The sequence below is a fragment of the Geospiza fortis genome, unplaced genomic scaffold, assembly GCF_000277835.1.
Source record: "Geospiza fortis unplaced genomic scaffold, GeoFor_1.0 scaffold213, whole genome shotgun sequence".
Classification (NCBI taxonomy): Eukaryota; Metazoa; Chordata; class Aves; order Passeriformes; family Thraupidae; genus Geospiza; species Geospiza fortis.
In genome coordinates, this window is record NW_005054399.1 from 227,044 (window position 1) to 241,647 (window position 14,604).

Here is a 14,604-nt window from a genome sequence, read left to right on the forward strand (position 1 = left end):
GGCAGCCAGCGAGCTGCGGGTGCCACACCGGGAGCGGGCCGCGCTCCCCCGCAGAGTGGTATAGACCGCGCTGTGTGTCACGTGATCCGCTGGCTCTGGGAGGGGACCCGGGGTGGCCGCGGGCGGAACCCCCGAAGGAGCCGGGGCTGGGACGGGGAGCGGCATCGGGTCGGGACCGGGACCGGCACCGGCACCGGGACCGAAACGGGTTTGGAGTGTGCCGCGTTAACGAACTTCGCCATCAGCTGCCGCAGAGCCCCTTCCCAGGACTTTCCCTGGCCTCAGGGCGGTGCCGTGTTCTCCGCAGCCTCGGCGAGACTTCTCCATTGGAGACTCAGCACGCACTCTGTGTTAATTCCTTAAAAGTGCTTAGAATGTAAGATTATGGCAGATGAAGGGTTTGAAATATCGTCGTTTCGCGATTTGTAAAGCGGCTCTGTGTTAGTGTTTGCACAGGTACAGCCCGGGAAGGGCAGGGGAGCAAACGCCCAAGTTAAACCTGTTCAGGCTCTTCATTTCCATTAAACGACTCCTGTTTCTCTTCAGGATATCATTCAGGGTATCAAGTTTAAGTGTTAAAGGATTACTTACCTCTAAGAATCTATGACGGAAAGCTAAACCAAATTCCATGTGAACTGTTAGGCTTCAAATAATAAAGTACCAGATTCCTCCCTGCCCCTTGGAGATGCCCCTTAAAAAGCTTTAAATACCTGGATCTGAACAAAAGTAGTAAATTTTAAAGTAGATAACAGCATTGATTATTCAACTGAGTAAAACTTGTACTTTAATCCCAAGAAAGAGCAGCTATTGCTGATACCACTACAAGACACCTCTGGATCCAAGCACAGCCACACACGGACAATAATTATGTCTGATTAAAACCATAGGCAGATGGTCAGCAAGATGGATTCTTACAGAAACACCGAGCTCAGACACGAATCCCAGAATGGTTTGGGTTGGAAGGACCTTCTGGACCATCCCATTCCAAGCCCTGCTGTGGGCAGGGACATCTTCACCAGTCCAGGTTGCTCAGAGTAAAATGTTCCATCCAAAATCCCAAAGCCCAGCTCAGACAAGGACCTGCAGCAGCTCTTCTCAAGAAAGACACTAAAGAAAGATTATTTCTACTTGAAGTTGCTCAGCAGAGCTCTGAGAAGCCACCAGCAGGCCTTGAACACCTCTGGAGCAGAGGGCACACACAGCAGGCAACCAGCAGCCTCCCCAGTCAGCCAGAATCACCTCCTGAAAAACAAACAGAACAAAGAGATTCCCCCCAAAAACTAAGGAAACCCCAAATACAAAAGACCTACACTCTCATTTAAGACAAACTAAGAAGGACTGGTTTGTTATCTTTATTTTTCAATAGTACATTTAAACAAGTTCTCAGGACTAAGCTCTCCACAGGGAGAACATTTCCCAGGTTATACAGATGGCCTGTGACAACACAAACACGGGGCTGTGGCTGTGGCTGTGGGACACTCAGGGGAGCTGAGGAGGAGGAGGAGGCAGCTGGAGTTACACCATGGAGTGATGGCTCAGCAGAGGTCACACACTGGGGCTCCTCAGTGGCACAAAACCAGCAGTGGGGTTGGACACGAACAGCTTCCAACCATTCCTTGTTAGAAACATTTCAAACTCACCATGACTGGCCTAGAGACCCCTCCTGTGGCTAGGAACTGCACCTGCACATCCAACACTGCCTTCAGAAGTGCATTTTGTGTCTTTGCTAATTAAAATGCATCAAAATCAGAGTCAGGTATCAAAGCATGCACTCAATATTCCCTGGACACATCTTGTGACCATGCAGTTTGGGAAGGAACAGCCCCAGGACCTCTGAGAGCCCAAGCTGGGAGCAGCACAGCACGCAGTGTTCCTAGATTTCAGCAAAAGTCCTTCCCTGCAGTAAATGCAAATTAAAACCAGAAAGCCCAAGTGTTCTCGAAGCCTCTCAGCTGACCACAGCCCAGGCAATTAGTTCCAAGACTTGGAAGGAGCTGCTTCATTAAAAATCTGACTTAATTTCAGTGCTATCTCAAGACATGCAGATGCCAGGCCATGTGTGTTTATCAAAGTAGGACTTGAAAGCCCTTCCCTGGAGCACTTTTGGTGAATGCTTTATCTACTGATTCTACAGGTGGGACCTGACTTTGAATTTCTAACAGAATTCAGACAATAACAGCACAACTATCCATGCCAGAAAAGGAACCTCAGCAGTTCTCTAAAAGCATTTGCCCTCTTAAAAATCAGATATGTAATAGAATATATCACTTTTAACTGTTACACAGCTATTTTTGCCATCCTTTTGATGTGAGCATGGATTTGTTTTATCTACTTTGGGCAAGATAAAAGAAGAGAAAAATTTAGAGCTATTCACCAGCTGTACAGATTAGTTTGCTTCTAATTCCACAGCTGGAAAACCATCCTGCAGCTCTCAGCAGGTAAATCCATGGTCACTAATAGGAATTAGTAGAGTAAAAATGGACATTTTTTCTGACTCCATGACAGCATCCTGAATACATTCTCCCCTGGCAAGGAGAGTTGAGCCAGGCACATTTCTGGATGGGTGGGGTTTGGGGTCAGTGTTTGCAGTCCCTTCTGTGAGTGCCACATGTGGTTGTGACAAACACCCTATTTTGGGCTCGAGCCACAGCATCACTACTCACTCATTAACACTTCCATGGGACCAGAGGGGAAAATGGTGAATGTTCAGCATTAAAATCACTGCAGGATTAATTAGGATAAAAACCTTCAAAATCATACATCTCTTCTAGTTAACTCACAAGACTTGTGAGTTATGAAAAACCCCAAGATTTTGCCTAAAGATTAGATATAAAAGTTGTCCCAATGGAATTCTCTCAGGCAGGAAGTGATGAGCTGCTCACACTGTGGACCTCCACTGTGTTCCATACTAAACTGCTATTTTATACTTTTAAAAAAACATCCTTCACCACCAACCACAACCTGGGACACCTCTTCACCAGAAAGCAGCACCCTGCTGCCACAGAGGCTCTGCTAGATTTGTGACACCGGTTTTAAGTGAAAATCCCAACACTTCTGTATCAGCACTGGAAGCACAAATGGATTATTTTCAACCACAGGTGACCTGAATACATAAAAACTTCACACAGCAAGAGCCAGGAATGCTCAGCTCCCACCTGGAAAAAAGCTGGCAGGGTAGCAGGAGCAAGCAGCTCCTGGTCAGGTGGTTCAGTAGGAAGCAGTGGCTGCTGAGCTTCTCGTTTTCTGACTTGGTGACAGGTTTATTTCTGCCTGACAGGAAGGTGTTTGAACAGTGAGAATCTTCAGATACACAAGAACGACAGAAAATTAAACAGCCCGTTGATTTAAGGGGTGAAGCACTTTAAAGAATCCAATAACAAAGTTTAAAATAGTAAATTAAAAACCAGGTACCATTCCAACACATTATATCTGAATAAAATCCTGCATTTTGAGAGCTGTATAGAATTCTATTTATGTTCCATGCAGAAATACTGGTTTCCAGCAAAGAAACTATCAGCCTGTTGAATACCTTCATGCCAGTTGCACAGGAACAAACATTTCTTTCAGTGTAAACAACTTCCTATCTAGAATCCTCCAGAACACCAACGTTTTCCAAATATCCTTTTGTTTAGGTCTAGTAAGTTTCATCTAAGAGCAAATAATATTAGCAGATATTTTGCAACAGAAACTTAAAATCATAAACAGCTGTCATGTATGTTTCCATATATGATTCCTACTGTGCAGCAAACTTCCTTACAAGGACATGTTGATATCCTCATCCTTTTGGGAAGAACAGTTCTTATTTCCTCATTTAACAGACAGCACCAGCTACATTGGGCATATGCAAATTCCCTACATTATGATTTGCTTGAACTCCACCCCTCTGCCCCCACCACACATATGATAAATCTGCACTTTGAGCCAACTTTAAATACAGAATAATGAACCAAAAATTATCTTGTAAGTGAACCAACACTAGTTTGTATTCTTCCCTGAATAACACTTTCTTTTGCAGAAGAGAAGGACTGCTACAGAAACACGGCAACATTCAAACCCTTTAAAACAAAAGGTAGATTATTTAATGCATTAACAATGTTAATCTGAAGATAAATAAATCCACAACAGACTTTCAAGTTTCTTTTGAGATTTCCTTTTTCTTTGCAGAGAATATTTCTGATATTATACAGTACTGAGAGGGTGTTCTTTTATTTTCTTAATGTCCAGGTGAAAAAGCAAAGCTCAGTTCTCTCTGCTCTCTTTGTGGAACTCCTCAATGCCCTGCTCCAGGCGTGATTCTTTCATAAGCTTTTACTTGAAAGCGGAGTGGTGAGCAACATTAATTTCAAGAATAACTGGATGGTTTGGTCCCTGAGTCATCTTCTTGAGAGCCCATACTCTGAAAGGGAGAGAGTTAGTTCTGTTCAGAAACAGGTCTGCAGGCTTGACAATGACAGTTCTTTGAAGTGAACAAGCAGGAAAATAAAGTGCCTATGAAATAACATGCACTTAATTTTCTGGTTGAAATCACTGCAGGATTAATTAGGGAAAAGCACCTTCAAAATTAATAAATTATCTTTACGATGTGTCATGACGTTTATGCACATATTATTAATAATGTGTAATGACAACACTGTAAATACTGACATTCAGTACAACAGACTCATTGCACTGAATGAATCTCTCACATACTCTTACAAGACATTAAATCCATTACCTTCTGCACAAACTGAGGGTTCACAGTGATCTCTTGATCCATGGCTTTCAGTCGTTCATCAAGCTCTATACATTTCAGCATCTTAAAAATATGTATGAAATTGATTACTTCGTCCAGCTCGTACCTGATCTTCAACAAATTTCATGGCTGTGCCACGTAGAACTAATAACTTTTGCCACCACTGAAGTTCCACATCAAAATGTTCTCACCCCTCACCTCCCAAACAAAAGTGTCAGACCATTTTTTATTCCCTTCATTTGATCCATGTCCTCCTAACAGCCCTTTTTAAGGCCATTGACAGACAGTCCCCCAAGGCTCAACCACCTTAACTACAGGCAGGTTATTGAGAGCCAATGGAAGTGATCCTTCAAGTTTAAAACTCTAAAAAAAAATCTTTCTAATCCATTCAAGGATCTCCCCATTACCAACAGCAATCAATCGGTCCCCTGAAACAGCTCAAGCTGTGCAGGACACAACAGACAACACACTGACAGAGAGTATTAATCTAAAACCCAGGAAAATTCTGTGAAATAGTCAACCAGTGATTTACAGTCCTCACTCTCTATATCTATATATATCTCTATATCTAAGTTACTACACTGGCTTCTGCCAGCAGCTCTCTGATTACATACTAAGGTTCTTTGGTAAGAATTCCAAAAGCAGTAAAAGATTTACCTCCTGATCAATGTTATGAAGCATAGCTGGATTGTTATATTTTTCAGGATTATCATGGAAACAGACCATACCATCTTTCTGATTAATACTTGCAAAGATTTCACCATCTTCTATCTGAAATGACAGAGGGTTTAATAGAAGTTATCACCAAGAACAGAATTTCAGGTAACTCTTTGTGGAATTGTCTTTAACTTGGTTGCTTTTATTTCCCACAGCTTCCCAAAACCACGATTCATGCCTTATCTTACATGGAGAACAGCTTTTTAGATTTTTTGAGAACAGTCTCCACACCACAGCAGACTGCCAGCATTTCCTCCACGCTGCTCAGGATGTGTACTGCCAACCCAAACACTCATTTTGGGATAGCTCACCCAAGTCACAGGTCTTACCATGTGGAGGACGTATTTTTCTGCTTCTTGGGGCCCCGACAGCTGCACTCGACTTGCCATGTCTTGTAATGACAATGTTAAAAACGTCTGAAATTTAGAAAGTTTTAAAGTGTTAAAACTGGATGTTAAGGATTTTCTTGTAGATGCTTCATGGCCTATGTAAGCTGGCTGTGGAAATCTGATGGGAAGGAACAAGTGGAACATACAATTATAGAAGGGCTCATGAGAGTGAGTCAGTTCTTTCTCCAGACATTAATTTGTTACACTGAGCACGTATGGAGTCATTACTGATTCCTGCAATTTCATTCTACACCAGACAGTCCTGACCATGTCCAACCTCTTTCTCTCACCTTTTTACAAAAAATTGACTCTCCACCCATTGAATTTCCTTCAAGAGATACATATATAAAGCTCCTTATGATATTTTTTTCTACTGCAACAAATATAATTTGAGCTTGCAAAAAAACCTGCTTTCCCCAATCACCTTTCAGGATTAATCTGATCTCTCAGCTGAAGGAGCAAATCACTTCAGTACTTCTGTTTTTCCTTTTATTTCAGACATTTCCAAAATCTGTCCTATTCACTCACTCCTTTCTAATGAAGTGGCCTGTAAAGTTCAGTTCTCCTATTTTTTGAATAGGGATGAAGGTCACTGGGTTGTAGTGCTCACTTTTTTGATTATCTACAAAAACCTCACAGGCAAACCCCTCTGACAGACAGATTGAATCACCTTTTAAATAATGCATAAGCAGCCAACTGATTTGTTTTCCTATACAGGGCATTCTAGTCTCCTTTGTTTCAAACACAAATCTCAGTTTAAGTAATTTCTCTGCCACATTACTATGTTATCATTTGGCTCTAAATTGAATATATTTCAGAAATACACTCTCAGAAGAAAACTGCTCACAAGTTTCTCTTACCTTGGTTAGCCTCTGAATATTCTTTTTGTAGAGAGATGACAAGCATTGCTTAACCAGCCCCATATTGTTATCTCTTGTGAAAGTTTCACTGTGTTTGTTCACCAGATTTCGAAGCTCCGAGGGTTTATTGGTTGAATAAACTTGTGCTAATTCATGGTAAGCATTGCTAAGAGGCTGCAATTAGAAAAATGAGAACTCTTCTTGAAGAACACAGTGTTCACCCAGCCTCACAAAACCTATTCAGTGCTCCAACATTAGAAGCCATGCAGGCATTGAAGTAAATTGAAGTAGCTTGGGCATTTCTCATAAAAAAGACAGGGTGCCCATACATGGCTTTATGGCAATGACAGACCCTCATACACTAAAATCTGTATTACTGCTGTGTAGCATTTAATAAGCATCATTCCAGGACCTCTGTGTGACAGTTTTACTTACAGCAGTGTGAAAAAACTCTCTCAACTGACCAGCTGAGTTTGAGGTAAGTATTGCCAGTTCTGTCCTCTAAGACATCCATCCCTGACCACACTGGTCACAGCATCGACAGCAGAGACTCAGAGGGTGAAACCATGTTTCATACCTTAACATGTTTTTAGCTTTTTTATTAGTCTCTGAAGTTAGAGGAATTTTGTGACTCTCTAGAATCTTGGTTACAAATCAACAAACTGTTTACAAGTGGCTTACTTAGGATCAGAACTCTCTCAGCAGCAGTTTTGTCTCCCACCCTACACCCCCTAATCTGAATGCTTACAAATGCCAAACTCACAGTTTTTTCAGAAGCTTTTATTCTTTAAAAAGCTGGTTTGGGAATAAACTGTTTAGTATTTTGTGCTTCAATCAGATGAAGTTACAGGCCAAATCTTTTCATAATGACACTGCAGCTTGAAAGCCAATTGAAATCTGAGTATTTTTTAAATTTTAACATAAAAAGCTATAAAGAAATGTTCAGTGTATCAGTGAAAGGAATATTGATTAGTACTATTCAACACTGAAGTTATCCCAGATTTTAAAAATCTGTACCACTGACATCATAGGAACCTTCAAGTTCATCTCACTCCAAACCCCTGCCATGGACAGGGACACCTTCCACTGTTACACATTTACAAATTCAGATTTGTTGATCTATTATTTAGATGCATTTGCAATACTTACCTTAATGAATCTACCAACTATCTGGGAAGTGTATTTTGGTAACTGCTGAACTTTACCAAGTAGTATCAAAGAAACTAGGATATACTTTTTATATGATTCCAACATAATATGACTGACTGCCATGGCTGGAGTAGTTATTGCCTAAGCAAGAGAGAAAGAAATGGAACAGAAATTTAGTCTGCTTACTGGTAGATCCTGGTAGTTACTGCATGAACAAAAAACTCAATTTCAAGCTGCACGTAGAAAAGATACAGTGACATATGAAATTTTTCTTTGAGCTCTGAAGCTTTAACTTCTGTCAAAATTAATTATCCAGACATATGCAAAAGAAAGGAAATTTTATACAAGCTACTCAAAACATATCACATTCCAGTGGTGCCTGTCTTAAAATAGACCTGCTCAGATAGAATCAAAACTTCCTTCCTTGGAATATATCTAAAGATATATTTGTACCAGAAATCACCTGCAGCTACTTGTGAACCTGGATTTACACAGACCCTCCAAGAGGTTTTATAAAGCTGTTACATTATCAGAGGTCTGCAGAATAGGGAAAAGGGATTTTAGTTCACTATGATACTGGAACTACTCAAGAGCTGACCCTCATTAAATGCTGCACCAATTTGTTTTGCACATTTCACAGCATTTCTCTCATACCCAAGATTTTCCCAATTTTACTATTTTTGTTTCCTTCCCAGATAAAGGAAAACCAAAAATATTATAACAGCATAGAAGAAGTATAACTCCTCTCATAGGAGTAGCAAAGGCCTTAGCAAAACCACTGGACTATTTTTTAAGGACACACAACTGTGTGTCAGCCCATGACCTGTTTCTGTGCTGCACTTTCAAGCAGGCAGCTGAAAAATATTTATAGTGAGATAAATTTAACATCACTCTTTGAGCTGCACAGCTTTATGGTGCAATAAAGCTGTGAGAGACTTTCTTAAAGGAAAACACCTCCAAGGACAGTCTGCTTGTGTCAGTTCAAAGCTGCTGTGTTTTCTCAGCACTGTTACCCATCTACTTTTGCCTTTCCAGACATCACACTTCAGACTTATGGTTTCATTTCAAGTTACCTGTTCATAAAAGTAGAGTGCTCTTTCAAAGTTCTTTAGCCCAGTGTATATCATCCCACCATAGTAGTAGTAACATAAAAAGTGCTTCGCATCATATGCCCCATTCTCTTTACAAATATCCATCATGTCCACATCTAGATACGGGAGGGCAGGTTTAAAGCATTTTGCTAACAAACAGAGCTACAAGAAAATAAATCAAGTTTTCATAAATTAGCCATTTCCATTCAAGTTTCCATGAGAAGGAATTGAAACAAAATTAATTAGTACTACTGCATAAATATCACTCTCCCATGAGTTGAAAAACAGAGCATGTCAGTAGTAAAGTAACACTAGTTGAAAATCTTTAACACAGATTACGAACTGTTATGAAATTATCTGACTCCTAAAGAAATTAAACTCTGACAAAGCTGTTTGAAACTCCAGGACTGCCAGACTACTGTGCTGGCAGCACTAAATATTGCTCTGAACGTTCCTGTCCAACCCTAAATCCCAGGAGGCAAGAATGAGACAGAAATACAAATCCAGACCAAAGACACCAAGACAAACATGACTTTTGTCATACTTGAGCAGACAGTAGCTGGATATTACACTGATACCACCCAAGATAAGTTCAGTGTGACTTTCAGCCCACAGAGAAGGGATGCCAAAGGACTTTCTAAAGTCATCAGAAAATCAAAGATCTGAGGACATGCACTGAACATTTAAAATTAGTAATAATCTGTATATCAGATTTGGATTTTGTTTCAGTATATCATATTATTTAATCCTGGTAAAAAAACAAACCAAACAAAAATTCAGTTGAAAATCCATTCTTACACTACAATATGTCAACATGCATTTCCTTGAAGTTTTATAGGTATTTTATAAGCTTTTATGCACACAAAAAGCCCTTCTGATGCCCTTACCTGGCAGAGATCTGCATGTATTGAGGTCAGCTGGTTTGTGTTCATCTGCATCTTGTCTATGGCTTGTCTGAGAATGCTAATTCCTCGCAGGGGCTGTCAGAAATTACATCTCTTTCAGATAATTTCTCATAGATGGCAGCACATTGGATCTTATGTTGACACTTACAAATGAAAAATAACACTAATTGACAGGTTCCATTAAGTAATAGTTAACTTGAGGTTCCCTTTTTGTAGGATATTGCAGTCTCTTGGAAAATAAAATTAACCTTGGCTATATAATTTCTCCTGATCAAGTCCTCAGTTCTGCTCCACAAAGCCAATCTCACCAGGAAAACAGTAATCTGTATCAATAAAAAACCTTCCTTGATTCCATGACTCCATCCAAACTCCCAACAAATACTAAAGACAAGGCTCTCACTTCACTCCACTTAGAAGCAGAGATCGGATTTGGTCTGTCTCAGGCTAGACTTCACCAAAGTGGCCTGGAAAAGTCAGGATTTTAGCAACAAAACCATTGGTCAAGTATTTCTTAATCAAGTTTCCTGCATATTTTAAGGTATTTCATTAAGAACATTATGTAACACCAGTGAGAATAACACTGAAGCTAAAATCACTGACTCACCAGTGCTAATAACCCTTGCAGCTCTCTCCTCTACCCATGCATTGCCTGAAGAACATTCTTGGTACTACAGATCTCCTATTTTGTGTGGGAGAACATGTTTTTAGGTGACTTTTCTCCTCCAAAAATTATCTTCCTTAGGTTTCCCTTAGAGAAATCTTAGAATTTTGAGTTTGGTTTATTACCTCTCAGTAAACTTAATAACTAAAGAGCTGCACAGAAATACTTGATGTGAAGTTAGTGGCAAATCTTTATGGAGTAAGAGGCTGGTGACACCCCCTTGAAGCCTTGGGTATGGAGTAACTTATTTGTACTAGATGATACTTACTCACCTGTTTTCTCTCCACAAGGGCATTTGTTAACTGGTGGCACAGGCCAGCAACTAAACACAGTAAAAAAACAAACAAAAAAAACCACCTGAGTAAAAAATCAGTATTACCAAACTATCCAAAAACATATCAAGTCTGAAATTAGGCTTAACTTACAAGTGTCTGTTGCATATCTAATGTGTTCTCCATTGCAAGTGCTGATAAAAAGCTGCACCTGTGAGAATAACGTTTCGAAGTCAGGGATGCTGGGCATAGAAAACTTCACAAACCTGAAACAAAGAAACAAAAGGTTTATCATTTATTGCTTGGAGGTTCATAAAAAGATTCGTTTTCATTGCTAAGTCTCTGCATGTAGGTGCTTGAAAACAAATCCAAAGTGCTTGTGAGACATGACAGGATTTCCCCAGTAGCTGCACAGTAACATCTGAAAACACCTTTTTATGCACAACATAATTCTCAATTTAGTACAAACTATGATGGCAAAGATAATTTTCAGTATTATCAGGATTTTGTTTTGAAAGAGTAGTAGAACAAGTGCTAGAATCCTGATCTTTCCCTTAAAAGAGAATTTTAAAATAGCAGTGAAACCTGCAGATAGTTCACCTAAAGTCAGATACAGCCAGTTTGAACTTCAAGACTAAATATCTTTACCTTAGTTCAGCACCCCCAAGGCAACTCAATTTTATCTTAAACTCCAGACAGCAGCAAGAGCCTCAGTGCTGTCTAAAGACAAACCCAAGACCCATGATAAAAGCCTGGTTTTTACTGGAATAAAACATCTTGCTCCATGCTTACAGTTCAGTGAAAATATGCCCTGAAAATAAAGTTTGAAAAGCTCATTCCATATATTTTTGCTGAACACATATAGAAAAACACTTGTCATGGAATACCAGAATGGTTTGGGTTGGAAGTGACCTCAAAGCCCATCCAGTTCCAATCCCTGCCCTGGGCAGAGACACAATCCCAGGGTGCTCCAAGCCCTGTCCAAGCTGGCCTTGGACACTCCCAGGGATGGGGCAGCCACAGCTTCTCCAGAAACTTGTGCCAGTGTCAGAACAAAAAGCTTTGCTTGTCTGACAGTTCAGCTCATTGCATTAAGTGTTAGTATTTAATCCAAAGCAAGCAACACTTACAAGACAGCAAGAACACCTAGTGAGTGTTCCTGTACATCCAGGGCACCGAGCACTGTATCCAGATGGGAAAGATTTTTTGCTAGCAGCTCTCCACTTTTATTGATCAGTTCACAAAGCTGGGTCATTTGCCCTGAAAAATAAAAAGCATTGTTGTCAAAGCCTAATTAGAGAACATTCAGCCATTCCCACACCTCTTTATAATCTGCTTCCTCATGTAACAGCAGGAAATAATAATATCACCCCAAGTTTTAATTTTCTTTAATAAAACAGGCATTCATTTTCTACCCACCATGTTTTTTTTTTTAATAAAACAAATACCAGAGCTTGCTGCTTGCTGGTCCTCAAGCACTACCCAACTTTCAGGTCTGCTCATAAGCATTTTTTTGAAGTAGACATTAAAGTTACAATTAAGCACCTACCACAAAAGTATTTAAAAACCTGTCCTTAAATTTACTTTGTAAAATTAAAACTACAATGTTATTCTATATGAAAAGTGACTACTGTGAATGAGGAAGGTATGGCAAACCCCAAAACATTTATAAAGAAAGCAGATCCATTCCCATGAACTGCTTTCAAACTCTTCCTCCCTGCCAATTAACTGAATGAATTAAAACTATGTCCTTCTGAAGCAGAGTATTGTTTCAAGCAGAGCATTGTTTCAATGTTCAATCCTTGCAGATTAGAGAGAAAAAACAGAGGTTCTCTCACCCTTAACAAAAGTCTCCATAAAATGAGGAATAGTGCCTCCATTCAGAGAGATTTACACTATCCTCAGCTCTCTGGCCTTTTCCTTTCAGAGAGGAAAAACAGGGAAATTCTAGCAATGAAATGTTAGTTTTGGATTGCCAGAGGGATCAAAAATTCCAAATGGGGGACCAGAGCCCAGAAAATCGCCTCCAAAACCATTCTCCTCCATATGGAATTAAAGAAAGGCATAAGCATGGGAAGGAATGGGGCTTGTAAATCTCTCTGTGCTTTGGTCACAGTGCTCAGGCACTGCAAAACTCTAATTCTGGTGTCCTCCTTGTTCCAGAAATCCACCCCTTCTACAAAACAAAACAAAACAAACCCCAAACAGACTCTGAGCAAAGTGGTCTAGTGGAGTGTGCCCCTGTCTATAGCAAGGATTGGAAAGAAATGGCCTTTAAGATGATCTTTGAAGTTCCTTCAACCCAAACCATTCTGGGATTCTGTGATCTATCCCTCTACCCACACATACACTGAACAATTTACAGTCCAAGCAGAAATTCCAGCACCAGGCCCAACTAAATGTCCCCTTCTGTCACGTCCCAGGTGGCCAAATGATGGTCAGAAAGCATCCACTTTGCTCCTGAGTGCTTTCAGGTCCAGCTGCTGGCTCTGGATTTACTTTCACAGAATCCCAGAATGGTTTGGGTTGGAAGGAACTTCAAAGTTCATCTCATCCCAAACCTCAGCCATGGACAGGGACACCTCCCACTGTCCCAGGTTGCTCCAAGCTCTGTCCAACCTGGCCTTGGGCAGTTCCAGGGATCCAGGGGCAGCCACAGCTTCTCTGGGAATTCTGTGCCAGGGCCTCCCCACCTCACAGGGAAGGATTCTTTCCTAATATCCAATCTAATCCTATTCCCTTGTTGCTATGAAACCATTCCCCCTTTCCTGTCCCTCTAGTCCCTTATAAATAATCTCTCCTCATCTTTCCTGCAGCTCCCTCCAGATCCTGGAAGGTCACAATTAGGCCACCCCAGAGCCTCCTCTTTTTTCCAGGCTGAACAATTCAGATTCTCAAAGCCTTTCCTCAAAGCTCCATCCCTCCAATCATCTTGGTGGCCTCATCTGGACTTGCTCCAACAAGTCCATGTCCTTACTGTGCTGGGGACTTTCCCACAGAGAGCATCTCCCTGGCTCATCCCTAATGGGAGAACTTCCACAAAGCCCACCAGTCTCCCCTTGAGCCTTCTGCATCCCCAAAACTCTGTGATAGAAACTTCTCCAGCTCAACTACAGAACAAAGATCCATCTTCCATCTGGTTTGTAGCCACACCCTGCAGGTATAAATTGTCTCTAAAGTAGAAATACTTCGTATTTATTAAGTGGAACCAGAGTAAGAGAAAGGTGGAGTTCAACCCAAGAACTGCAAGAGATAAAACCTGGGGCCATGGTGGGAAACATCAGTGTTTTACCAGCTTCTGGGAGGAAACATCCCAGGCAGAGACCGGTCAGAACACATTTCACAGCGCATCAACACAGAGGGAAAGTTCAAGAACCAGGAAATGCTGCGCCCACACACAGTAAAATTAGGAGTTTGGCAGTGAAACGGAGGAATTCCAACTGTGATTATTAAAACCCTTTGTGGACACGTGGGTACAGTCTCAGATCTGTCACACAGTTCCGTGCTGGGGCGGGACTCTCTGGCCACGCTCTGCTTTGCAAATGTAAAGCACGGACACTTGGATAATTCAGAAATTTATTTTAAACCACACTCATCACAATCTCCCGTTCCTTAGGGAGGTGACAGGCTGGGCCGCACAATCCCATTTAAAGCCCTAGCGATGCTCGCTCCTCCCCCTATTTTAAAGGCTCGGATTTTGGCAGGATCGCCGGTGCGGGCTCCGCTACCGAAACCACCCCTGGGAGACCCACGGAGCTCCGTGAGAGCCCCGCCGGTCCCTCGTGCCCTGTCACACCGCCGGGATCCCTCCGGGGCTGCCCCGAACTG

At 41.3% G+C, this 14,604-nt stretch overlaps 1 protein-coding gene across 2 annotated transcripts; it reads right to left on the reverse strand.

Annotated features, from left to right (window-relative positions):
- Window positions 1-1,337: 1,337 nt before the first annotated feature.
- Window positions 1,338-12,036, reverse strand: COPS3 (COP9 signalosome subunit 3). 2 transcript variants are annotated; one of them, XM_031061092.1, is made up of 11 exons: window positions 11,907-12,036; window positions 10,930-11,042; window positions 10,777-10,826; window positions 9,826-9,986; window positions 8,921-9,100; window positions 7,848-7,988; window positions 6,699-6,872; window positions 5,779-5,865; window positions 5,390-5,503; window positions 4,715-4,795; window positions 1,338-4,396 (listed from the first exon to the last, which is right to left on the reverse strand). In XM_031061092.1, the coding sequence occupies exons 4-11, from the start codon at window positions 9,874-9,876 to the stop codon at window positions 4,343-4,345; spliced, it is 882 nt and encodes a 293-aa protein (XP_030916952.1). In that variant the 5' UTR covers window positions 9,877-9,986; window positions 10,777-10,826; window positions 10,930-11,042; window positions 11,907-12,036; the 3' UTR covers window positions 1,338-4,342. The 2 variants fall into 2 exon arrangements, with proteins under 2 accessions (XP_030916952.1, XP_005425993.1); XM_005425936.2 differs by having other exon boundaries at window positions 9,826-9,918; window positions 11,907-12,032.
- Between the last annotated feature and the right edge of the window lie 2,568 nt (window positions 12,037-14,604).